The 24,895-nt window shown below is 43.6% G+C and overlaps 2 protein-coding genes across 6 annotated transcripts in view; one reads left to right on the top strand and one right to left on the bottom strand.

The window, feature by feature from the left end:
- The window catches only part of TGM4 (transglutaminase 4), a 30,412-nt gene extending 26,693 nt beyond the window's left edge, over window positions 1-3,719 (top strand). For both annotated transcript variants that reach the window (XM_083468167.1, XM_083468168.1), the window contains 2 exons: window positions 837-973; window positions 2,882-3,719. In XM_083468167.1, the coding sequence (XP_083324293.1) occupies window positions 837-973; window positions 2,882-3,023 (279 nt within the window). In that variant the 3' untranslated portion in view covers window positions 3,024-3,719. The remainder of the gene's footprint in view (window positions 1-836; window positions 974-2,881) is intronic.
- ZDHHC3 (zDHHC palmitoyltransferase 3) overlaps window positions 3,546-24,895 on the bottom strand; it is a 53,463-nt gene continuing 32,113 nt past the window's right edge. For 2 of the 4 annotated variants that reach the window (XM_083468517.1, XM_083468516.1), the window contains 4 exons: window positions 23,166-23,247; window positions 19,312-19,442; window positions 8,302-9,342; window positions 3,546-7,934 (listed from right to left, as the gene is read on the bottom strand). In XM_083468517.1, coding sequence (XP_083324643.1) covers window positions 9,103-9,342; window positions 19,312-19,442; window positions 23,166-23,247 — 453 coding nt within the window. In that variant the 3' untranslated portion in view covers window positions 3,546-7,934; window positions 8,302-9,102. Of the gene's footprint in view, window positions 7,935-8,301; window positions 9,343-10,093; window positions 11,747-19,311; window positions 19,443-23,165; window positions 23,248-24,895 lie in introns of those variants that run through there. The other 2 variants (XM_083468518.1, XM_083468519.1) reach the window with 1 other exon arrangement.

Genomic DNA, 24,895 nt, shown 5'->3' with positions numbered 1-24,895 from the left:
CTATTGGTAGGAGAAAACAGAGGCCAGCCAGAGTATATTGAGAAGCAAAGCAGCTAGTAAGCCTGATCTTTATTAAAGGAACTGTTGCAACAGGGTCCCCACTCACCACACGCAGGAGGGAGGAGAACCCCGAACAATGGTGTGCAAGCCCATATATAGACTTTTGAAATTGCCCACCCTGTAGCCCAAGACCACCCCCCCAAAACATCATACATACATCACAGAAGGAGGCGATCTACAGCAGAAAGACATCACAGGAGGTGGTCTACAGCAGAAATCCTGCCTGCCAGGATACCTGATAATGGTCACTGATTGTATTACCTGGCCAGTCTGGCCATGATTTTGTGATGGTTAATACTTTAGTTCCTGAATCCAGGTCACAGGCTCACCCTAATCATACACAAATGTGCCCTTAAGATAGGATTTGCAAGCAAAAACACAAATGGGAAGGCTTTCCCTATTTGCCTCCCTTCCTGCAGAGGAATATTTGAGGTCACTGGGAGAGTCAAAATGGCTTCAGGATTGCTCCCCCACACTATTTCAGACACATGGTTCATATATTTAGATATGTGTGCACTTATGAATATTCTATATTTGAGACCTTAAAATTAATGTAACACAAGCAAGGGGATGGTTTGAACTCCCCACAATTTTTCTCCCACCCTAACCCAGCTCCCTTTCCCTGCAATATTGTGCCTTCAGCACCTGTCTGTGGATGGTGAATATTCACAATCATAACCTTACTATTGCTTTTATATGAACATGGATTGCATGCACCTGACATTTCCTTTCGACATCTCGAATCCGTTCTTCAGCGGCCCTTCTTTCTTTTGCAGATGGCAGACACTGCAAAGATCAACCAGGATTTTACCTGTGCGTTTATTTTCAAGAACACCTTGTGCATTCCCTTGGAAAACTGCAAACTGCACGTGGAAGGCCTTGGCATCTTTACGATGGAAACATTTGATCAAGGGTAAGGTGCATGTAGCTAAAAGGGGGCGACATGCTGTGCACTGTTTTGCTGGCACTGTCTCTCTGACCTCCTCCCCTGGACCTTAAAGGAGAAGTTCAGTCTAGAACTTCAAATTGTAAGAGTCCCCGTCCCCCCTTCTATTGCAGTAATCACTCACAGGATTACTCAAATTCATGGAGGACAAGGCTATCAAGATGATGCCTATGTTCTGTCTCCATCAGAGGCAGTATGCCTCTCGGTACCAATTTCTGGGAATTGCAGGAGGGGAGAATGCTGTCGTCCTCAGGTCCTACTTGCATCTTCCCAAAGGCATCTGGACGCTCCCTGTGAGAACAGGAGGTTGGACCATTAAGAGCCAAAGAACCGCCATGTTGGATTTGTCTAGCATCATCTCTCCAAGACTAGCCAGACTGTTGATCATTTGTTTGAGCTGCATACAGCCGTTAAAAAGGGATGCAGGTGGCGCTGTGGTCTAAACAAGGGACATCCAGCTCCCAATAGCCAGCGATCTACTCACAATATAAAAAAACTGGCAGTGATCTGCCAGAGTTGTTGAGGTGGTTGAGCTTTTTCTGGAAAGGCAAAGCTGTTGATCTTGTTTTGGAAAGGCAAAGTTGTTGAGCTTCTTTTAGGAAGCCAGAGTTGTGGAGGTTTCTTTGGGAAGCCAAAATTTTGAGCTTTTTTGGGAAAGCCGAAGTTGTTGAGCATTTTTTTGGGGGGGGGAGGGGAGGGGAACACTGAGGGGCCAGAGATCTACCAGGAACACCCCACGTTCTACCAGTAGATCACGATCTACCTGTTGGACATGCCTGGTCTAAACCACTGAGCCTCTTGGGCTTGCCGATCAGGTCGGCAGTTCAAATCCACAGAACAGGGTGAGCTCCCATTGCTCTGTCCCAGCTCCTGCCAACCTAGCAGTTAGAAAGCATGTAAATAGGTACTGCTGTGGTGCGGAGGTAAACGGCGTTTCCGTGTGCTCTGGTTTCCATCACTGTGTTCCGTTGCACCAGAAGCGGTTTAGTCCTGCTGGCCACATGACCCGGCAAGCTGTCTGTGGACAAAAGCAGGCTCCCTTGGCCCGAAAGTGAGATGAGCACCACAACCCCAGAGTTGCCTTTGCCTGGACTTAACTGTCCAGGGGTCCTTTATCTTTTTTATTCAATGCAACATCTCTCATTCATCATTTCCTAGACTGGAAGATACCCCGTTTGACAGATCCACATATCTACAAATATCTCACACAATTCATGCACACGTTGTGGTTGCCACGTAGCTGGTAGGCATGACGTGGAGCCCTCAATCAGTTTTGCCCACCTCATTACCAACCAAGCCCAGTGTTGTAAGTCCGGCAATTCATGAAGCCACTTCCAGGCATTTTCCTCTTCATTCCTCTCCTGATTCGAGGAGAGCACCAAAAGGGCAATCCTAATGGTGTAGGAGCTCCTTCGCGTGGGCTTTTGATTGTGGATACACTCCCCCAAGGAATCTAGCACACATAGAGCTGAAGTAGCGTCTCCACCCCCATCATTCTACCCGGACACTGAGGTCCAGCACCGAGGGCTTTCTGGCAGTTCCCTCACTGCGAGAAGCCAAGTTACAGGGAACCAGGCAGAGGGCCTTCTCGGTAGTGGCGCCTTCCCTGTGGAACTCCCTCCCACCAGATGTCAAAGAGAACAACAACTACCAGGCTTTTAGAAGACATCTGAAGGCAGCCCTGTTTCGGGAAGCTTTTAATGTTTGATGTATTATAGTATTTTAATATTCTTTTGGAAGCTGCCCAGAGTGGCTGGGGAAAGCCCAGCCAGATGGGTGGGGTATAAATAATAAATTTTATTATTATTATTATTATTATTATTATTATTATTATTATTATTATTATTTTATTATGTTATTTTTTATCCTTTGTAGGGACATAGCGCCGGGTGGAATCTTTAAATCAAAAATTGTGTGCGCACCAAGGAGAGCCGGGCTGAAGAAGATTGTGGCCAAACTGAACTCCACCCAGCTGAAAGGAATAACTGCGGAAAAGATTATTTCAATCACAGAGTAGCTGTCATTCCAAAACGCCATCAGGCGCTGTCAGTGGCGGTGTGTGCAATGAAAGAGCCTTGTTGACGCTGCCTGAAGTCTTGATTATGTGCCCAAACATAGGAGAGTGAGAGACATAAATGCGATATTAAGGGAGTTTAAAGTGGCTTAAGCTGTTTTGATTCTAGCTAATGGGAATTTAATAGAGATTATTCAAATCTGTTCTTGCATGTGTGGCGATTTAGCAGCTTATGGTAACTGAAAGCATGATATGTGAACTCTGGAGTGGGTTAGAGCTGTCTCTGTTTTCCTTTTGCCTGCACTTCTGAGCTTTGTGTAACGTCAGCAATCCTTGTTGACTTCTTATTCCTTTTGGCGTATGTGGCTACTTCTGCCATTTTCTTACTTCACATTGTTTGTAGGCCCAACTGCAGTACATTACGAATGTGACAGCAAACTAGTGCGGCAATAAACTGAGCCCCAAAATACAGAGGGGTAAAAAGATCATCACAACCACCAGCAACTAAAGACAAAACAGCAGGTGTGAGATGAAAATATTGATTCTTTAATAAGTACTGTTACACAGTCGAAGTCGGAAAACGAGGTACAAAGAGCAAAAAATAGAACACGTGAGATTTGTAAATGTACACACTCTTTAGTTGCATAGAATAGGCTAGTGCACAGTCTGCTTGTGAAAATAAAAGAATATTTTCTTGCATGCTGGCTCCCAGCCCATCATTTATTTAAAGCCTTTGAAACGAAGGCACCTTTAGCTTCCAGAACAGATGCATTTCTTATTTAAGACGTACTTCTGGTTTCACGCAAACACTGGGGTCATTGGTTGCACAATATTGCAGTACATGATGAGTTTAACGCACAAGAGCACTTTCAACGCAGCCGAGGTGCCACTTGTGCAAATACTTAAGATACTTCGCTTAAGGCAGGATATTCTGCTGGCTTCAACTGAGCTATTCACAGTAGGTGGAAATACACCTAGAAATGTAAACACTGGATCTCAGATCAAGAAGCTCATTTGGTGTGAAGTACCTTCTTGGGCTCAAGCCTAAAAGTCCCTCCGATAAATGAACAGAACAGTGTCCAAATTCATTTGGGTTCGGAAAGGGGGAAGAAAAGATTAGAAGCTTTGGTCAGTTAACCTTGGTTTTCTGTAAAACCGTAAAGCTTTATAAAATGGCTTGGGGACCTGAGTAAGGCACTTTTATTCAGTGTAAGGGAGATAGCTCCTGCCAAAATATTGAATCCCAAATTGCATTTATTCCTCGATTTTTCCTGGTTCTAATTTAAAAAAAAAAGGATGGAAGGGGAAGAATGGAAATCCATTGCTAGAGGGTATATGACCATAGTAGCCAATTCCCATGGGCCAATGTCCCTTCAAACCCCCACCCCCAATAAAATATTTGAGGGGGCTGAGCCCCTCCACAGTTGCTGGGCGTTGCTATTCAAATGGTGTGCATGCCGTGAGTCTTGTGATGGGTTGCGCAGGGTGGGGCTTACGTGGGCCCCCCAATACAGTCATACCTTGGAAGTCAAACAGAACCTGTTCGACTTCCAAAACCAAAGCGCAGCTTCTGATTGGCTGCAGGACGCTCCTGCAGCCAATTGGAAGCCCTGTTGGACGTTCGGCTTCCAAAAATAGTCTGCAAACTGGAACAGTCACTTCCGGGTTTCCGGCGTTCAGGAGCCAAAATGTCCGAGTACCAAGGCATTCGACAACCAAGGTTACGACTGTATTTTATCCAAGTTGGCACCCCTGTGCCAACAGGACAGGTAGGCACAGCAGCACCCCTCTGTCAAAAACTAATAAATGTCACAAGACTTCAATGGCTTGGATTTTAACTTGTATTCAGAGAACACAAACCAGCTCCCTTCACAGAAAAGAGCTCTCTTGCTTTCTCCTTCAATCCTCTGGCAACCACAGGAAGGAGAAATTGTGTATAATTTGTGTGAGTGGAATTGCTTTCCACTCACGGAGCCCCCGCTTTGGAGCCCAAGCCATTGGGAGCCTGTCTCTTGCTTCATTTACCTTACGCAGGCAGCATCAAAGCAGAAATCTGCCAATTGATTGGCAGTTCTCACTTTAGGCCCTTAGCACTGCAGCCGAATGTTGCAATAGTCGCTATTACGATTTAACACTAGTACTTTGGAATGCAAAAAAAAACACACGAAAACCACCCCAATCCCGCCAGCAAAGGCACGACATAGGTCCATTTCGAAAAGGCATGTTTTCCCACACGGATGGCGAGCTAAAGAATTTGAGTAATTAGCATTTCCTGAACTGTTCACGGGCAGGAATTCATATTAAAGGCCACGCATTATTTTCCTATTTATTCCCCACGCTCAGGACTATTTATTAGGGCAATAAAATTAGAATTTTTGTTAGGCATTTTGCTAATAGGTGCTCTACTGATAGCAGTGGAGAGGCTCCTCATAGAAAAATATGGATTACTGAACGGATTGCGATGGTCCCTCTAAGACAACCGGTAAATATGAGCTAGGATCACTGTTGAGTAGCAAGTTGCTATTTTCCCATATTTATTTGACACTTTAGCTGTCAAACATGGGCGGGTACGAATGCATAGCCTGTCTCAAAGAATTCCTTGTCTTATTCCAATTCAAGAGACTTTTTTTTTTTAATGCAACTCCCAGACACAAAGCCAGAAGGCGAGTTGAAAATTTTGCCATGTAGCAGGAGAGGTTGCCAAGAATCCTCATTGCAGATCTATCCATTCTATTTGGCCGGTGCTTTTATGCTTACTCAATCCCGCCAGAAAAGAATTCCACACACTTAATAGGCACATAACAATCATGACGGTCTGTGTTTCTTTTCTTCACTGAGTCCTCAGGTTTGAATTAGGGACTTGCATATTATGTATTGTGGAATTCCAAATATTTTGACAGCTGCCATTTTGATATATATATATTTATCAATTTCCATTTATATAACTACAATGTCTCACTTCCTCCAATTATATAGCTCCATTATCCCTTCTAAAATGATATACTGCTTTAGAATCAAGCAGGTATTTAACTGAAGGCTGGCAAGTTGTAACTTGGACAGCGTGCGGAGGGAGTGAAGATATAACTGCTCCTAGATTTTCCTTCCCCTTTGTTTGCCTAACTCTCTCAACTGCAACGGAGAAAGAGCCATAGTTCAGCGGCAGAACACATGCCTTGCATGCAGGTTCAATCCCCGGCTCGGCTAGTTTAAAAAGGACCAGGTGATAAGCAAGACCTCTGCCTGAAATCTTGGGAGAGTCCCTGCCAGTCAGATTTGACAATATGGGCTACATGGACCAGTGGTTTGACAGCATCACAGACCCCTGCTCATGTCCTGTAAGGGGTGGGGGGAAGAGTACAGGCAAAAAGGACCGGGGAGGAATGAGCAGGAGTTAAAAAAGGTACGAACGCATATGCTCCCAGTTACGAGACAGCCCTAGCTTAACTTCAATCCCTAGTCCCAAAATGGTGGGAATCTCTGAGAGCTTTTCAGTTCCCTTTTTGACACCTGAAAATTAGCTTCCCGTTTTAAAATTAGCTATATTTCAATTATATTTTGTTATCTATAAAGCTATAAGTCCTAATACAGTGGTACCTTGATTCTCAAACTTAATCCGTTCAACTCCTGAAACCAAAGCGTGGCTGCACTCAATTGAAAGCTGCGTTGGATGTTTGGCTTCTGAAAAATGTTCGCAAACCCGAACACTTACCTCCAGGTTTGCAGTGTTCGGCAGCCGATTTGTTCAGGAGCCAAGCTGTTCAGAACCAAGGTACCACTGTAATAGGCTAGGATCCAAAGAGCTACTCCAGGATAGATTGTTTTTTTCTTTAAATGTCACACAGCTCCTTTGATCAGGACGTTCTCCTCCTCATAAGCTGCTTTAGAAACTCCCTTCAGTTTCAAAAAAGTGTTTTGCTATGCCCTAATAGGCAGTGGGAGCTGACACTTAAAAGCAACACAAAACCCCAAAGCACAAAGAACACAGGTTGTTGTTTTTTAGATCCTAGCTATACTGAGCTCATCCATCATAGAGCTCTCCCTGTTCCCTCTATTTTTACAAAAAGACAACAGATAAGGTGCTAAATGGGCTCTCCCAACTGATAAACAACAAAAAACACAAAAATCCCCTTGGTAAATTATTATTTTTTATAGCACCTGGTATTAAAAGGGAAGATCGAAGAATCCATTTGTCTCTTTCTTAAGTCTTTGCTTCCAGAAACATTCTTGTTCTTAGAAACACTGCATTACACGTATCTTCTCCTGCATGGGGTCCAGATTCAATAACGCTGCAGCACTTGTTGTTCCCAGACCGCTCACTAGGCCCTACAGCTGCAAAGTAACCCTTCTCTGTTTTTATCAGAGATGCTCAGTATCCTCAACACTGAAAGTTAACCCTTTTGAGATACACGAGAATATTCACTCAAGGCTCTGCCATTCAAAGCGATCAGCTAAGTCGCTATGATAAACCAGCCTCACGAGAACACTTTACAAAAAGATGTGCTTTGGCCTTCAAGCTTCTACACCAGGCCAGAACCACAAATGCAACAGTTCTCTTTCAGAGCCAGAGACTCTCTGTGCTGCAAATTACCGTATTTTTCGCTCTATAAGACGCACCAGACCACAAGACGCACCTAGTTTTTGGAGGAGGAAAACAAGAAAAAAAAATATTCTGAATCTCAGAAGCCAGAACAGCAAGAGGGATCGCTGCGCAGCGAAAGCAGCAATCCCTCTTGCTGTTCTGGCTTCTGGGATAGCCGCGTAGCCTGCATTCGCTCCGTAAGACGCACACACAGTTCCCCTTACTTTTTAGGAGGGAAAAAGTGAGTCTTACAAAGAGCAAAAAATACGGTACTCTTTGAAATAAATGTAGATCAATGGGGCATCTGTAAGTACAGTGGACCCTCCGGATACGAACTTACCGTATTTTTTGCACCATAACACTCACTTTTTTCCTCCTAGAAAGTAAGGGGAAATGTCTGTGCGTGTTATGGAGCGAATGCCTGCAGGTGGCGGGGGGGATCTGCTGCAGTCGTGAGCAGAGGATCCATGGTTCCCCTTCCTTCCCTCCTCTGTGGTTACAAAGCATGGATCCACATGGATCCTCAGGATTTTTGCATTGGGCTACTCCAAACTCATTGTCAGATCACATGTCTGTGGCCACAGCATGAACCACAAAAATCATGTATCCACTATTTCATTTAGAATATTTTTTTTCTTGTTTTCTTCCTCTAAAAACTATGTGCGTGTTATGGTCTGGTGCGTGTTATAGAGCAAAAAATACGGTAATTCATTTTGGGGGTCCGTCCGTACCCCAAAAAGTCTGCATCTAGAGGTGCCGCTTCTGTGCATGTGGCGAGACCTGGAAGTATACATTTCCAGTTTTGCTGCGTTCGCAACCCGAAAGTTACGTTACCCGAAGGTAACATAACCCTAGGGTCCACTGTAAATGGTCTAATGCCAGATTCCAAACCACAAAAGACCAAAACCCAAAATGTAGTTTTTAGAAACTACCTATCTACAGCTTAGCTGTACTAATGCTGGTTTTTTTATGGGGGGGGTGAGGAGGCTGTTACACCTAATCTTTATAGTTATTTTGCCACAAAAAATGCGGCAAAACCCAACCATTTATAGCACATTAATACTTCCTGAGGAATCCACTTACATATGTTCAATAGCATGAGCGGGAACAATGTGGTTTCATTGGTCTCCGAGAGTCCAATACTGGGCTTGGATTTTTGTCCTTGAATCCATTTTCTTGGCCGGTCTTTCACGAGCGCTCACCACCAGATCTGATGGGTAAGTAAGAGTTAAGCTAAGTTTTCGTTATTGCATATTTTTAAGCATGGTCAACTTTGGTCAACCCGTTAATGTTTTGTTTTTCGAGTTACAGAAGCTTGGTTAAAATCCTCATCGCCATCAGTAGGTCACCATTGCAGGAATGTAGCTGTACCTCTTCTTGTCAGGTGAGGTCCTTGGCTAAAGGAAGAGGGAAGCCTCGTTGGTTTCATGCGTCACAATCTCTTAAAAAGCTACAGCTCGAGCGCTCGAGCTACAGAAGCATACGGAGATCTGCAAGGACACCTTATTCGTCTAGCACACCCACAACCACCTCTTGAGGAGAAAGCTGCTCAAAAGCTTCCTGGACCGCCATCTCAGATGGAGCCACTGTTGCTGTGCCGGCTGGAGGAGCCTTCTTGCAACTCAGGTCTGAAAAAGGATTGAACCACCTGGGTGAAAGATCACCCCCGAAAGCCAGTTTCATCCCTTCCCAGCCGCTGACTTTTTCCCACGTCGGCTCCTGTTTTTTAAGCCGCTCTATGCCCTGCAGAAGACAAAAGTTTGGGGTTTATTCATCGCCGGCAGTTAAAAACCACAGAACTTGGGACACTGCTAACTAATCACCTGCTAATAACAGCATAAATAGAATTTTCTAGTTAGGGCTGTGAAGATTTTTTTTCCCCTTACAGTGTCCAGGCATAAATAAAAAGGAAGGAGCAGCTGGAAGGAGCTTGATAAATAAACTATTGTGAGATATTTATCTCTACTGAGAGAAAAACAGTGTATTATACACCAACAGGGCATGACACCCCAAAATATATTTTTTTTAAGATGCTTTTTCTTGAATGTTGCTTAGGGCCGCCCAAAAAGGCCTCAGGCTCAATGCAGGAAGGAACTATCTTATGAAAGGAAAAAATACCCTCTCCTTCTTTCCTAACCGTTAAAAAGCATGCAATTGCTAAAGGCATCTTTCATCCGAATAAATTGCTCTACTTCAAGCACACAGTGAGATCGGCTAATCCACTTTGTGCATTCCTATAGCAACAGAGACACTTCTACACTCAACTGTTGAGCAGCGAAACAGATTTTGTTACAGAAATATCTGCTTACTCATTGAACCAAGTCGGTGGGAACTAATTTAAATGAGTAGTCAGTGTACTTTTTTTTAAAGACATGATTTAAACCCAAATTCTGGTACTCAACTTTCTTCCTCCTTGCACCTCCTTGGGTGCAAGTGGTTATTCAAAGATGTTTAACAACAGCAACAACAACAACATCATCAAAAGGCACACGAACAGTGTTCAGAAAAGGTTTATTGCATTTGTTTCCCATATGGAAGCATTGACAGAATTGAAAAGATGCAGCATTTACATAGTTTTGAAACGAGACAAGTCTTAGCCTCCTTCACTGATTCCCACCCCGGCTTTGATTCAGTCAAGAGAATTAATTCAGGAGCATAGCTTATTTGCAGTTCTACCATCTTATAGTGCTGGGTCTTGTTTTGTTTTTTGCAATTACTATGATGGCTCTAATCAGTAGTTTTTTGGATCCAAAATATACAATAAAATCCCTGTCGAGATACCCAAAAAATAATAATTCTACAGACTCAAGTCATTTCGGGTGTAATCTAGTTAATTCTACTCGCTTTTGTTTTATACAGAATGCCCTCTACTCAAGTCCCCGTTTCCCAGATCTTACTACATACAGTTTGCCGTCCACAAAGCCGTGACAGAAGGCATGCATGATCCTTTAACACTTGACATCTCCCCAATGTAAAATATATAATATGTATAAATATAAAGGAGAAAAGACATTTACAGAGATATAAAAAAGGTGGCAATATTTCTTTTAAAAAAAGACAACGCATCTACGGAAACATTCTGTGCTTAGGTTCTCATTTGGACCGGCAAGCCTACATACATATGAACACTGTTGAATCCCTCCTTTTATTTTTATTTTCCAAAACAAAGACAGACATCATCTTGCTATTCTATACATTGAAATAAAGATTTCTCCCTCCTCCAGTCATAAGGCATCAAAACCCACACACGCCGACAAAAACCTTCCGCCGTTTAGCCCAGGAACCAGGGAGAGGATGGAACCAAACAGCATAAAAAAATTGAAAAAAGGGGGGAGGAGATGGAATCCTTTCTGTAGCTTCCCAAAGTACGGTAATGTCGGCAATACGTTTGAGACATTAAAAGCTAGGCCATTTTGTTATTAACGGACCCTTTGACAGGCTCGGACTTTTGTTCTTCCATCTTTCGGTTCTTAGCGAGGCTTAAAAGCTCAGGGTGGGGGTGGAAGGGAATATCGCAACACAAAGAGGCCCCCATAGCCCACCGAAAGCGTCAGCTGCCATCCCAAAGTCCATAATTTGTTACGCAACGAGATGGCACTGTTGGCACAGACTGTCACTCGGGTGCCAGTCAGGGTGTGTAAAGACTGGAGGTGGGCGCCAAGAAAAGAGAGACCCCCCCCCTTTTCCATTAGTTATGTCATACAGAAAGCAGACAGGAAACCAAAACAGACCCATCGAGTTAACAGGTTAAAAAAGAAAAGAAAAAAAAGCTTTAGCCACCAGAGACAAAGAATGACCGAAAAGTTCTCTTTTTTAGTTGTTTTTAGACTACAGGGCGCTTTTTTTTTTTGTCTTTTCTCTGCCATCATCAGCCATTTAATAGGCATTTTTTTTCTTTAAAAAAATTCATTTGAAACATTCATGTAGAATAACAGTAGTGCTGTAAATGTGGTTTTTGTGTTTTAGTGGAAATACTGTTCATGGATTCTTAGACCACATACTGATACGGGTCTGCTTTTCCTTGATCAGGAGTGGCAAATGGGCTAAGCCAAACTATAGAGAACGGGTGGCCAAATACTGCTTTCATGTTCATCCATTTTGTTTTTTTAGCCCATCTTCTCTCTTCTTTTTTCAACTGTTCTATTCCCTGAAAACAGAAACATGACATTTTCAGTCAGGAACTTAACTTGGTAGTTCTGGTTTCGGGGGAAAAGGGTCCCTACCCTTTTATCAAATGGCTGCAGCAGGAAAATAACCAATTCCCTGAACACTCCCCACTTGGTGAGTTTGCAAAAGGAGAGAAAAAGAACGAACACAAACCAGCAGCAAATTGATGAACAAAGAGGAAGTCATATAACGTGTTATGAAAGTTTTAGGAAGTCTCCAAATAAAAGCATTGGGTACGGGAGCCAAAAAGGTTTGTGCAAATGGTTAATCCCTCCAACCACTTCCAAGTTCTCCACAAGAAATGCCCGCTTTTTAAGCCCCACTGAATCTTCTGACTAGCAAGCTACAGGCTGTGTCAGCAGGGGAAAAGAGTTGCAGGATAAAGACGGTGCATATATCAAGGTGAAAAAAGGTACCCCATTAGTTTAGGAACAGTTAGGGGGAGCGCAAACTGAGACGCTTTCGATAACACATCATTTGTTTGTTGACCACTTCCATGTTAGCGTTTGCAATCACGACTCCAAATCTGAAATAACAGCGGCACGGAGTGTAGAGTTGAACACTGGGAAATGAATCGGTTTTCCAAAATACAGCGCTACCTTGGTTCTCAAACGCTTTGGTACTCAAACAACTTGGAACCCAAGCACTGCAAACCCGGAAGTGCTCTAGTTTGCGAAGTTTTTTGGGAAGCGGAACGTGCTCTGTTTTGAGTGTTATGCTTCTGATTTGAGTGCCACGCTTCCAATTTGTTTTTGCTATTTATTTTGCGTTTTTGTGGCTTGTTTTTGTTTTGTTTTTGTGACTGTGTGGAACCCACTTCAGCTACTGATTGATGGATTGTGTGACTGCAGTACGTTGTTTATTGCTTTCATTTTATGGACCAATGGTCTTTTTAGATAGTAAAATTCATGTTAAATTGCTGTTTTAGGGGTTGTTTCAAAAAGTCTGGAACGGATTAATCCATTTTGCATTACTTTCTATGGGAAAGCACGCCTTGGTTTTGGAACGCTTTGGTTTTGGAACGGACTTCCAGAACGGATTATGTTTGAGAACCAAGGTATCACTGTATGCCGTGTCAAAGATTTGAGGCCCATTTTTCACACTGACATTTAGAAAGGTAGGAAGGACAGAGTGCAATGAAATGAGAAACTCTAGGGAGAACCAAGTCACAGAGCCAAAGGAAGCTGGGGGGGGGGGGTCAAACACAGAGGAACTACAGTTGTCACATTTATCAAAATGGTGACCTGGAAATATATTGGAATCTTGGGTACAGCCAGAAGGAATCATGTGATAACAGGTGTTAATTATGCAGAAAACCTGTCATGGTGGTTAAGTGTACACACTGTGGCAAAGAAAATATTCCTGTATTTCTAAATATTTCTACGCGCGCACACACACAAAATGACTGTGCCTAAAAATAGCCATGCAAGCTAAGGAGAGATAAGGTGATCCTTGATTTAAATGCTCAGCAGTGAATGGCTCTCATCTGAGCAATGAGCAATTTCAAGCCACTTGAAGAGAAACTAAAACAGTATCAAATTCATCATATACACACCAGAAGAGAATTGCCTAGAAAGTCCCCTACAGTCAAATGCATTTCCAGAAGCAGCCATTCCTCAAAAAAGGGGGGTGGGGGTGGAGATCAGTTAAAAAGGAAGTTGAAGGGGAGAGTCAGGAAGCCCAAAAATTGCTTTATAGCCGCTATAAAAAATGATCCAACAGAACATAAACTCCAATATAGGCAGGCGTTGGGATGGGTGCTTCCGGAACGCTTCAAAAACTTATTTGCTCCGGCTTTTCCAGGTCATTAATGCCTGAATCCTATAGTTTATATTCATATTTGACTGAAAGGTTTTTATAGATGTTTTATGATTTGGGGGAGAGATTAGTACTCTCTGGGGTCTTTTTGTGGCCCTTCCTGGAGTCAAAGGCAGTACAGAAAATTGTACTAATCAATAAATACATCAGAATTCGTATGAATACAAAAAGAGCTGCCAATGTGTTTCTTTAATAAAACAGAAATCTTGCTAAACTGAAGGAAATGGGCGGGTGGGGAGAAACAGCTCTGGCAAAATGCGGAAATTGCTAAGGCATAGAGAGAAGAGAGGTGAGGAGCAAATTGCTGGAGGCACAGATACAGCTAAATATTTCTTTAAGAAATATAGGCAAGGAGTCAGGGAGATGGCAGGACCTCTGGATAATATATAAAAGGGTTATCTGAAGGAGGACCTGGCGACAGCAGAGAGCAAGGTGGATTAATTTCATCTGCTTACACCGCAGAAGATGTCAGAGATGCCAACATCTGACACATCCGAGAACTCAAACCGAGAAAGGCAATGTGTTTCAACTAACGATCGCTGGGTCTGGGTGACATTCATATGCAAATGTAAAATTGCTCATCTAAATAGTCTACAGTGGTGCCCTGCAAGACGAATGCCTCGCAAGACGGAAAACCCGCTAGACGAAAGGGTTTTCCGTTTTGGAGGTGCTTCGCAAAACGAATTTCCTATGGGCTTGCTTCGCAAGATGACAATGCCTTGCGAGTTCCTGCAGGTTTTTTTCCCTCCCCCCCTTTTTTCTAAGCCGCTAAGCCGCTTATCAGCTGATCCGATCAGCAGATAAGCCGCTAAAAGCCACTAAAAGCCGCTAATAGCACTAATCCGCTAATCCGTCAGTGGGCTTGCTTCGCAAGAGGAAAAAAACCGCTAGACGAAGAGAATCACAGAACGGATTCTTTTCGTCTTGCGAGGCACCACTGTACTTACAAAATCAACCTCATCGCCGACAAATATATATTTTTTTTATATTTTTTTAAGGGAGAGATTCAGAGGCAAATTGGGGTAACGGCAGACTCATCAGCCTAATTTCTGAGCCAGGTAAGATAAAAATATGGAGCGAATCGAAGAATAAGCCTCGCTGAGAATGAAGTAGCACGGCTTCTGGAAAGACAACTTCTGCCTTAACAATATTTTGAGAATCCTTTGAGTCTCAACAGGTGTGTGAGCCAGTAGATACTGAATGCATTCAGTTGTAACAGCAAAACATGATTTACTGTTATGAACAGCTATAAACATGGGGCCTGCACATACCCTTCTCTCCTATGGCATTCAAACAGAGGAGGAATTCAGAACTTCTGCTTGCAGCAAACCTAGTAAACTGTGGTTTATGCAAAGCAGGATTAGGCCACAGTTTGAAATCCTGGCTTTGCCTTGATGCTTGTGAAGGTAAAGTACTGTTTGCCATCATGCCTGGAAGCATAACTTGAAGCTTTTAACGAAGTTTGGCAGGATGCACTAAGGAGGGTAGAATCTAAAGCAGAATGGAGAAGTTTTGGAGCATCTCTCCAAACTGGGTGATGAGCAACAAAAGGGCAAAACAATATTCAAGTAAGTGCAAAGTGATACTCAGGGCAAAGAAAAAAAAAAGACCCAAAGTCTAACTTCATATTTACATCGGTGGGATCTGAATTTACATGCAACTACCCAGAAAAGAGATTTTGTAGTTCTGGAGGACTGTGCATACAAAACGACATGTAGTAAAATATAGCATGTAGTAAATTTTATTTTACTACTTAGCATGTAGTAAAATATAGTTGTACCTTGGTTCTTGAATGGAATCCATTTTGGAAGTTTGACTTCCGAAAATGTTTGAAAACCAAGGCATGGCTTCTGATTGGCTGCGAGAGCTTCCTGCATGCAATCGGAAGCCGCGTCGGACGTTCGGCTTCCAAAAAAAGTTCTCAAACACTCACTTCCGGGTTTGCGGCGTTCGGGAGCCAAAACGTTTGAGTCACAAGGCATTCGAAAACCAAGGTACAACTGTGTGTATGTGTATGTGTTGACAGCAATTTGTCAAGATTTACGTTAAGCCATTCTACAGCTGACCGCATATATGAGCATCTATATTCAAAATGCAAGTTGTAACTTTTCTAGATGCAATTGGCTTAGGGTACCTGATGTACTGCCTTCTGCATAGACCTTTCCAGGTATGAAGATCTCCCTCCAATGTGCTTCTCCATGTCACTCCCTCTACACACACACACACACACACACACACACACACACACACAGGCGAGGTCTTCTCTGCTATGGCATCATGGCTTTGGAATGCCTTCCCCAGGGAAACTGACCGGCTACTGACTCTGACGTCCCTTTGGCACCAGTGAACAACTTTGTTTTGCTCGAGTCATTTAATACCTTTTAGAACTGTGAAGCTCTTAGCCTTCTGCTTGCTGCCATCAGTTAGTAATTTGCCATTTTTATACAGAATCATTTTGTTGTGTTTTAACTCCTGCCCGCTCCTGCTGGACATTTGTATGCTGTTCTGTTATTGAACTTCTGGCACCTACTGAAGACATTTATATTCCAGCAGACATTTTAATTGAAATTTAATTTTGCAGTTTTAACTGATTTTTACCTTTTTTTACTGTATCCTTGTAAAGCACTTAGAGCCGATGGTAGTCAAGTGGTATATTAATAGTTTGAATAAATAAGAGCACCCAATTAAAATTTTGTAGCGGCAGCAAATGTGAGTGACATTGGAAGCAGTGACTACCGTATTTTTTGCTCCGTAAGACGCACCTAGTTTTTAGAGGAGGAAAACAAGAAAAAAATATTCTGAAACAAACAGTGGGTATATGATTTTTGTGGTTCATGCTGTGGCCACAGACATGTGATTTGATGGTGAGTTTGGGGTAGCCCAATGCAAAAATCCTGAGGATCCATGTGGATCCGTGCTTTGTAACCACGTTTTAAGTGGGGAGGGAAGGAAAAACACTGAAGGGACAAGGAGCATGCGTGGGGGTGTGGAGAAGGAGCTTTTCAGCGAGCTGAGCGGGGAGGAGGGAGGGAAAGAGCATGATTGCTTTAAAGGAGCCAACCGGACAGGAGCCGCTTATACCTACCTGTTTAAGCAGCTCCTCTCCCGCTTTGCTGCTTCAAAGCCACGGAGGGGGGAAGGAAGGGGAACCATGGATCCTCTGCTCACGACTGCAGCAGATCCCCCCCGCCATCCGTAGGCATTCCCTCCATAACACGCACAGACATTTCCCCTTACTTTTTAGGAGGAAAAAAAGTGCGTCTTATGGAGCGAAAAATATGGTAGGTAAATAACCTGTACAGTCGTACCTTGGAAGTCGAACAGAATCCATTCCGGAAGTCCATTCGACTTCCAAAACTTTTGGAAACCAAAGCACAGCTTCTGATTGGCTGCAGGAGGCTCCTGCAGCCAATCAGAAGCCATGGGACATTCGGATTCCAAAAATAGTTCACAAACCAGAACAGTCACTTCTGGGTTTGTGGTGTTTGAGAGCCAAAACGTTCAAGAACCAAGCTGTCCGAAAACCAGGGTATGACTGTATAGAACAGTTTCTTCTTTGGAGATTATTCATTTTTAACCCTTTCTGCTTTGGCATTCAAATTACGTACTTTCAGCTCCCAAGAAAACATGGGTAAGAGCAAAGCGGTTAACCTGAAAGCGAGCATAGAGTTCTTGGAAGGTTTATGCTTAAGCAAAACCCTCTGCAGCCTGGGGCTGCGGTCCTAAGCATGCTTACTAAGGAGCAAGCCCCACATAACAAAGTGAAATATGCAGCTCAGTAAGGCTGCTTAGGATTGCAAAGCATGACCTGTAGGTTTAGGCAGATGAACTTAGACATGGTCACCTGGTAGGATGTGGGTGTGGCGGGGAGATTAAGTAGTGACACTACAGGTTCTGACTCCACGGATGCACTTTCAGGTATAGATGACCTCATTAGTTCAAAGCTGTTTAATCCAGGAACGAAGTATTTACTTCCCACACATAGCAATGGATAGTTAAATATTTGTTCATCATCTATAGGAAATGCCCTTTGCAGAAGTTGCTTTTTTAAAGATACTACTTAAGCTGCCAAGCACACCTTCATGACAACCTTTTTATATAAGGTAAAGGTAAAGGACCCCTGGACGGTTAAGTCCAGTCAAAAGCGACTATGGGGTTGCGGCGCTCATCTCGCTTTCAGGCCAAGGGAGCTGGCGTTTGTCCGCAGACAGCTTTCCGGGTCATGTGGCCAGCAGGACTACACCGCTACTGGCGCAACGGGACAGCGTGGCGGAAACCAGAGCATACGGAAACACCATTTACCTTCCCGCTGGAGTGGTACCTATTTATCTACTTGCACTGGCATGCTTTGGGATTGCTAGGTTGGCAGGAGCTGGGACAGAGCAACGGGAGCTCACCCCGTTGTGTGGATTCAAACTGCCGACCTTCCGATCGGCAAGCCCAAGAGGCTCAGTGGTTAGACCACAGCGCAACCCGCGTTCATAATGGATATCAACAAAGGAAACAAACAGGCCTTTCCGTCTGATTTATGAGGGGAAACAAGCAGAGGACAAAAATGACTGTGTTGGGTCAGAGTGGCATCTATTTACAGCTGTCAATTCACAATAAAAGAACATCCTACTAACTAGGGAGTGCACCCCCCAGCAGCCATGTCGGAACACAGACACATCCGTCCTGCGACACAGAAGTTGTGAAAGGATGCTGAGACTACAGGTTTCCTTCAGGTGTGTCAAGCGAAGGTCAATAGTACAACATAATAGTTCCTCAAAATTCTCCTTTGAAAGGGGCAGAAAGCAAAGACCCAAGACATCCACTTTAATGAAACACTATGGTCCAACGCGGGTGGCACTGTGGGTTAAACCACAGAGCCTAGGACTTGCTGATCAGAAGGTCGGCGGTTTGAATCCCCATGACAGGGTGAGCTCTCGTTGCTCAGTCCCTGCTCCTGCCAACCTAGCAGTTCAAATGCACAGCAAAGTGCAAGTAGATAAATAGGTACCACTCCGGTGGGAAGGTAAATGGCATTTCCGTGCGCTGCTCTGGTTCGCCAGAAGCAGCTTAGTCATGCTGGCCACATGACCCGGAAGCTGTACGCTGGCTCCCTCGGCCAATAAAGCGAGATGAGCGCCTCAACCCCAGAGTCGGCCACGACTGGACCTAATGGTCAGGGGTCCCTTTACCTTTACCTTATGGTCCAACTAAATATAGTCTTAACAATTTGCATGTTTCCCACCTAATTGGATGGTGAAGATTGTTATTTTAGGATACAGCTGCTCGTGAATAAAAACGGCTTTCTACCATGTATCTCATATTGTCTTTGCATGTCAAGGTGTGAACAATAATAAGAGACAATAGGTTGTACCCAACAAAGTTCTGCTTAGTGTAGACTCACTGGTATAGTTAAGTCATGTTTATTAATATCAATGGGTTTACTCTGAGTAGAACTGACTTTTGCTACAACCCAGTGAAAACTGGGAACTTGGAATTACAGAAGCCGTTAAGATACCAGACTGTTGTGTGAGATTCTAGTCTATTTGGTGGAGTGAAAGAAAACTGCAAGGTGATTCCGATTACCATTCATAAAATACTTTTACACCTGCCTGGGGAACGTGCTCACCAGAGTGAGAAAAGCATTTTTCTTAAAAGCGGCATTCATCCAAAAGAATAAAGCAAATTCACGCGCTGTACGGAATTGGGGATGGGAGCAAGAGATCAGGAAGCACTCACCGTTTCATCAGTGCAGATGGAGTGTACCTGCGTTCCAAACATTACAGACGTGAAGATTAGGAAGAGGAGAGCCTCAAAACACAAGAGGATAAGAAGGATCACAGTCGTCGGCGGAGAGAAAGAACTGCACTCTGCAACAACAAAGTGTGATACGGTATTCCAGGCAAGGGCAGGAGCCAATGGATGTTGTTATAATATAGGCAACTCCCTGTTTCGGCGCATCCGAATGACAGCGCCGGACCCGGAAGTAGCCTGTAGCCTTTATGACATCATAAAGATGTCATGAAAAGGGACGGAACAGGGCGGGGCAGATTTAGGTGAGTGGGGGTCTGCAATGGAATCCTTGTGCGAAATGGGAATTATCTGTACAGTTGTACCTTGGTTTTCGAATTTAATCCGTTCTGGGAGTCTGTTCAACTCCCGGAACAGTTCGAAAACCAAGGTGCAGATTCTGATTGGCTGCAGGACTGTCCTGCAGCCAACTGGAAGCCGCACCCGATGTTTGGCTTCTGAAAATCGGAACAATCACTTCCGGTTTTCTATCGTTCAGGGGCTAAAACGTTCAAGTTCAAAGGCGTTCGGCTTCCGAGGTTCCACTGAATTCACAATAGACTTACAAGTAAGAAATAATGCAATACACAAAACAATAGACTAGAGAAATATATACTTTCAACCCATCATAAAAGCCTGCAATAAAAATAGTTAAGAACAGAATTGAGTCTTAAAAGCCTGTGTAAATAATAGTTTTAGGAATAATCAAAGTCATTTGCATTTTAGTCAAGTGTAGAACTGGAAATTCAGCTTTGTCAAAACCTCAGCTTCCAGTCTCTTAAAAATAAATGCTTCTAGCTCTTTTGTTCCGATTGTCTGACTGCACAAAGCATGGTGAAATCTCAGTAGCAAAAGTTTGTTTCTGTTTGGGGGGGTAGGGGGGGATATGAGCAGAAAGCTGGCAGCCAGAGACATCGTTTCAGCATGTAGCTCTTTGCGGGAGCTTAAGCAAAACAAATATAGAGAGCACAATTTATACACTTCCTAGAAGGTTCTTGTATAGATTGTATAGATTTTGGCTTGCACTTTAGCTTTAAGCATTGTGCACTAAATGGAGGCATGGCATTATATACATATACATATACATATACATATACATATACATATACATATACATATATACCTGTTCAACTGCCAAAGTTAGAACACACTACACTTTTGTGGAAAGGATGTGAGAAATTTAGGCAAGTGTTAGTTTTATTGATCTGAAGACATTTTTAAGGGAAGTAGCTGTGTTGGTCTCTTGCAACATGAACAAAAAAGTATTGTGGCACCCTAAAGACTACCCAAATTCATAGCATCTGGATTCCTCTTCCAATCAAGTACAGTGGTACCTTGGTTCTCAAACGCCTTGGTTCCCAAACGCCAAAAACCCGGAAGTGTTCCGGTTTGCAAACGTTTTTTGGAATGCCGAACATCCAATGTGGCTGTTGGCTATTGTTTCCGGGGGCACCAGCACCAATCAGAAGCTGAGCCTTGGTTTTCGAACATTTCAGGAGTAAAACAGACTTCCAGAATGGATTAAGTTTGGCGTTTTATTTTTGCTATTTATTTCCGAGGCTTTTTCAGTTCATTTATTTTTGTGACTGTGTGGAACCCAGTTCAGCTACTGATTGATAGATTGTGTGACTGCGGAAATGGATAAAAGCCCCCCATCCAAACAATGACTATTGTCAGTTCAGGTAAGAAAAGAAATTAATTTTAATTTTTATCATTTACAATACTGTCTTATTTTACAGTAAAGTCCATTGGTTGTTGCTGTCATTTTATGGATCAATGGTCTCGTTAGACAGTAAAATTCATGTTAATTTGCTGTCTTAGGGGTTGTTTTTAAAAGTCTGGAATGGATTAATCCGTTTTGAATTACTTTCTATGGGAAAGCGCACCTTGGTTTTGGAACGGACTTCTGGAACAGATTAAGTTTGACAACCAAGGTATCACTGTATCTCTCCAGAGCTTTTACCTAGCCCTGAGCTCTTGTGCATTCTGACAGCTGGAGATGACTAATATACATAGTTGTCTTTAATACATTCATCATCATCTATGTAACCCACTCTGCGACCTTAGGGTGAAGGGCAGGAAATTAATCTCAAAAATAAATAAAACACAAAGCGTAACTGATGCTCTGCTTTAAATTTATTTTTATGTATAAGAGAGGGGGGAAATTAATATAAAAACAAGTAAGTCACAGTACATAGATTAAACTATTTAGGGGGATTTTTCAGAGCCTTAGAAAATAGGCTCCTTCTCACTCAGCCTAGCTAGCTTCACACAAGGAGAGATTATTTCTTATTTTGGGGGTTCACTGAAACATGGAATACTCTATATTTCTTAAAACACATGTCTGTGAGGGCTGCACCATGCAGATGGCCTCCAATGGGACAGTTTTACCCAAATCTGAGTAGGATGGGAAACAGCTTTTTAAAAATGTGTCACTTCAGAGCCTTGGCTGAACGGATGCCGAACACGAACTATTAACAGTCCCTTGCCTCTGAGAGTCCAGCGAACTTATACGGGACCTAAAAGGGCTGATTCATGCACAAAACCACAGTAGGAAGAGACCATTCTGCATGTCTGGATCATAGCTATCAACTTACAGATTTGAAAATATGGGACCAGCAGCCTCAAAAATAAGGGATCAGCAGCCAAAATAAGGGATTTTGGCTTAGCTTATGCAGAAATCCGGCACTGATGGAGCCAGGCTGGTTTGGCTGCCACTGACTGTGTTTTGCAGGGGCTTGGACTAGATGATTCTAAGGGTCTACAACTCCCACCAAAGAAGAGTGGCAGACAAAACTGATGAACGACATCCAGATCGCAAAGCTTACAGGCAGAATTAGAAACCAGGCAGAGGACCTCTTTAATAAAGAAGGGGGAAAGTTTATAATTTAGTTGAAAAGCTATTGTAAAGAGTTACATACATTGGTAGGATTGACAGAAAACGTGTAGTTAAAATTTGAACTCTGGGTGGACAAATGATTTATAAAAATAGAGTTATGAAAGGGATGCAGAGGGGGAAATCACTACATTAAGATGCTGCACTGGTTGGAGGGTCTGCTAAGCAGCACGTTGGGGCTGCCGTCGTCCTGGCGCAAGGAGTTCCATCGGCCCTTCCCTGCCCGAGGGGGGGGAGGGAGAGAGACTCTCGCCCACGCGCCCGCGAGCCCGGCATGAGGCGGTTGCGGCGCCGCTGAAGCGCCGCCCTTCTGCATCCCTCCCCATCCTCTCCTCTTCCTCCTCTCTCAGGCCGCCTCCTCAGCCGCTACCGCCTCCGGCTTCCCCTGGCAGCGTGGCGGAAGTCTCGCTCTTCTGTGTCCCTCCCCATCCCCTCCTCTTCCTCCTCCCTCAGGCCACCTCCTCAGCTGCTGCCGCCTCTGGCTTCCCCTGGCAGCGCGGTGGAAGTCTCACAAGAGAGAGGCTGCCTGCCCGCCCGCTACCACCCGTCTCCTCACGACGCGCCCCTGAGGGGGAAAAGGGAAAGACGGAGATGTGGCAGCTCATGCGCGCGCACTCTCGCGTGGCAGAGGACCCTGAGCCACTGCTTCCCTCCCGAGCCGGGCGAGCATGAAACCCGGGAAATTTAAGGGACATCATCAATAAGGGACAGCAGTGGGACACGGCGCTGGGATAAGGGAGTTTCCCGCCAATTAAGGGACGGTTGACAGCTATGGTCTGGATACCATCCTGATTTGGCAAATCCTGCACAGAGCAACTTTGTGGATCGGGGGCACGAAGCAATTTGCTAGCTCGAAAAGAATCGGATCCAGTTCACGAGAAAGCATGGCATTTGTCAATATACTCACTTGTCCAGTCTTCTTCAAAGCAATACAGGAAGTGAAATCCAACCATGATCAGGGCATGAAGGGAAATAAGTGCTATATACATCTGAAACACAACAGGATTTTGAACTATGAAGACACACAGACTTCAAGGCGCATTTTTGCATGCCTCAAATTTGTTTGCCGGTTTTAAGCTGAAGCCGAAATCAAAGACATGGCATTCAGGACAGATAAATATATTCAAGCTCACATGCTTATAGAGATAGCCTTATCCTCAACCTCATCTCCTAAATTACTTCAGCCAAAGAATTAACAGGCCTAGCTATATCCAGTGGAAAAATACCTGGAGTAAACTGACTGAACAAGAGGTCTATTCTTCTCTAACAATACTGAATTATGAGATAACGGCAAGGGTAAGAGGGGATCTATTCTTCCATGCAATAATAGCAGGGTGTTCCCCCCCAAAGCCTGGCCAAACCCTTTTGAAATATGATGGTTTATCAAGCAAGCAAAATAATCTGTAGAAGATAGACTTGATTTAAATCATTATTATTTTTTACAGAAAGAGTCATTCTTGCTGGTATAATCTTAATATTTACAACCAGATGAAGGTTTCATTTTTGGAATAATATTTTTTTCAGAGTAGTTTTTACAGTTTACTTCCTTGACATCTCATGGAAGGGCGTTCCACAGGGTGGGCGCCACCACTGAGAAGGCCCTCTGCCTGGTTCCCTGTAACCTCACTTCTCGCAGGAAAGGAACCGTCAGAAGGCCCTTGGAGCTGGACCTCAATGTCCGGGCTGAACAATGAGGATGGAGACGCTCCTTCAGGTATACTGGGCTGAGGCCATTTAGGGCTTTAAAGGTCAACACCAGCACTTATTTTGCTTGGAAACGCACTGGGAGCCAATGTAGGTCTTTCAGGACCAGTGTTATATGGTCTCGGTGGCCACTCCCAGCCACCAGTCTAGCTGCCACATTCTGGATTAGTTGTAGTTTCTGGGTCACCTTCAAAGGTAGCCCCACGTAGAGTGCATTGTAAAGAGCGGGCCAAAATCAGGGTTCGATATTAGCAGGGTGCTAGGTGCATTTTGCACCTAAAGATTCTCCATTTTCGAGCACCTCAAAAAGTCGGGGTGCCGTTTTTTGCACCTGGCTGACACTCAAGGATTACTGAAATGTATGTGATCTGAAGCCTTAAAGAATACGTTAAGAATAGATAGTATGTTACGGAGTGTTTTGAAAACTCAAGTACGGTACCAATATTTTTATTGTAAACACCAAATTAAACGTGTCAATTTTTCTGCTAAAAATGTGGTATTAACAATGTGTCACTTATTTGAATGCATATTAGTTCATGCTCATCAAATTAATAAATAAAAAGTGTTGCCCACACACACCCCAGTGGTGACTAGACATTTTTTGGCCCCCCCAACCCAGGTCCTAAAAGCCATTTTCCTCCTAGCTTTTCCATCCCGGGTTCTAACATCGGGCAAAATTCCTCCACAGCAATGTGAGAGACTGATAAAGACATACAGAAAACCATTACTTCAAATTATTGCTGCTAAAGGTGGTTCTACAAGCTATTTAATCATAAGGTGAACTTAAGTTTTTTAATTCAGGTAGGTAGCCGTGTTGGTCTGATGCAGTCAAAATAAATAAATAAAAACTTAATAAAATTAAATAATTGTCCAGTAGCACCTTAGAGACCAGCTAAATTTGTTCTGGTTATAAGCTTTTGTGTGCATGCACAC

This window comes from Podarcis liolepis, assembly GCF_965112155.1.
Source record: "Podarcis liolepis genome assembly, chromosome: 12".
NCBI classification, from domain to species: domain Eukaryota; kingdom Metazoa; phylum Chordata; class Lepidosauria; order Squamata; family Lacertidae; genus Podarcis; species Podarcis liolepis.
Note: the sequence above shows the minus strand (reverse complement) of the source record. Positions and strands in the feature narration are given on the sequence as shown.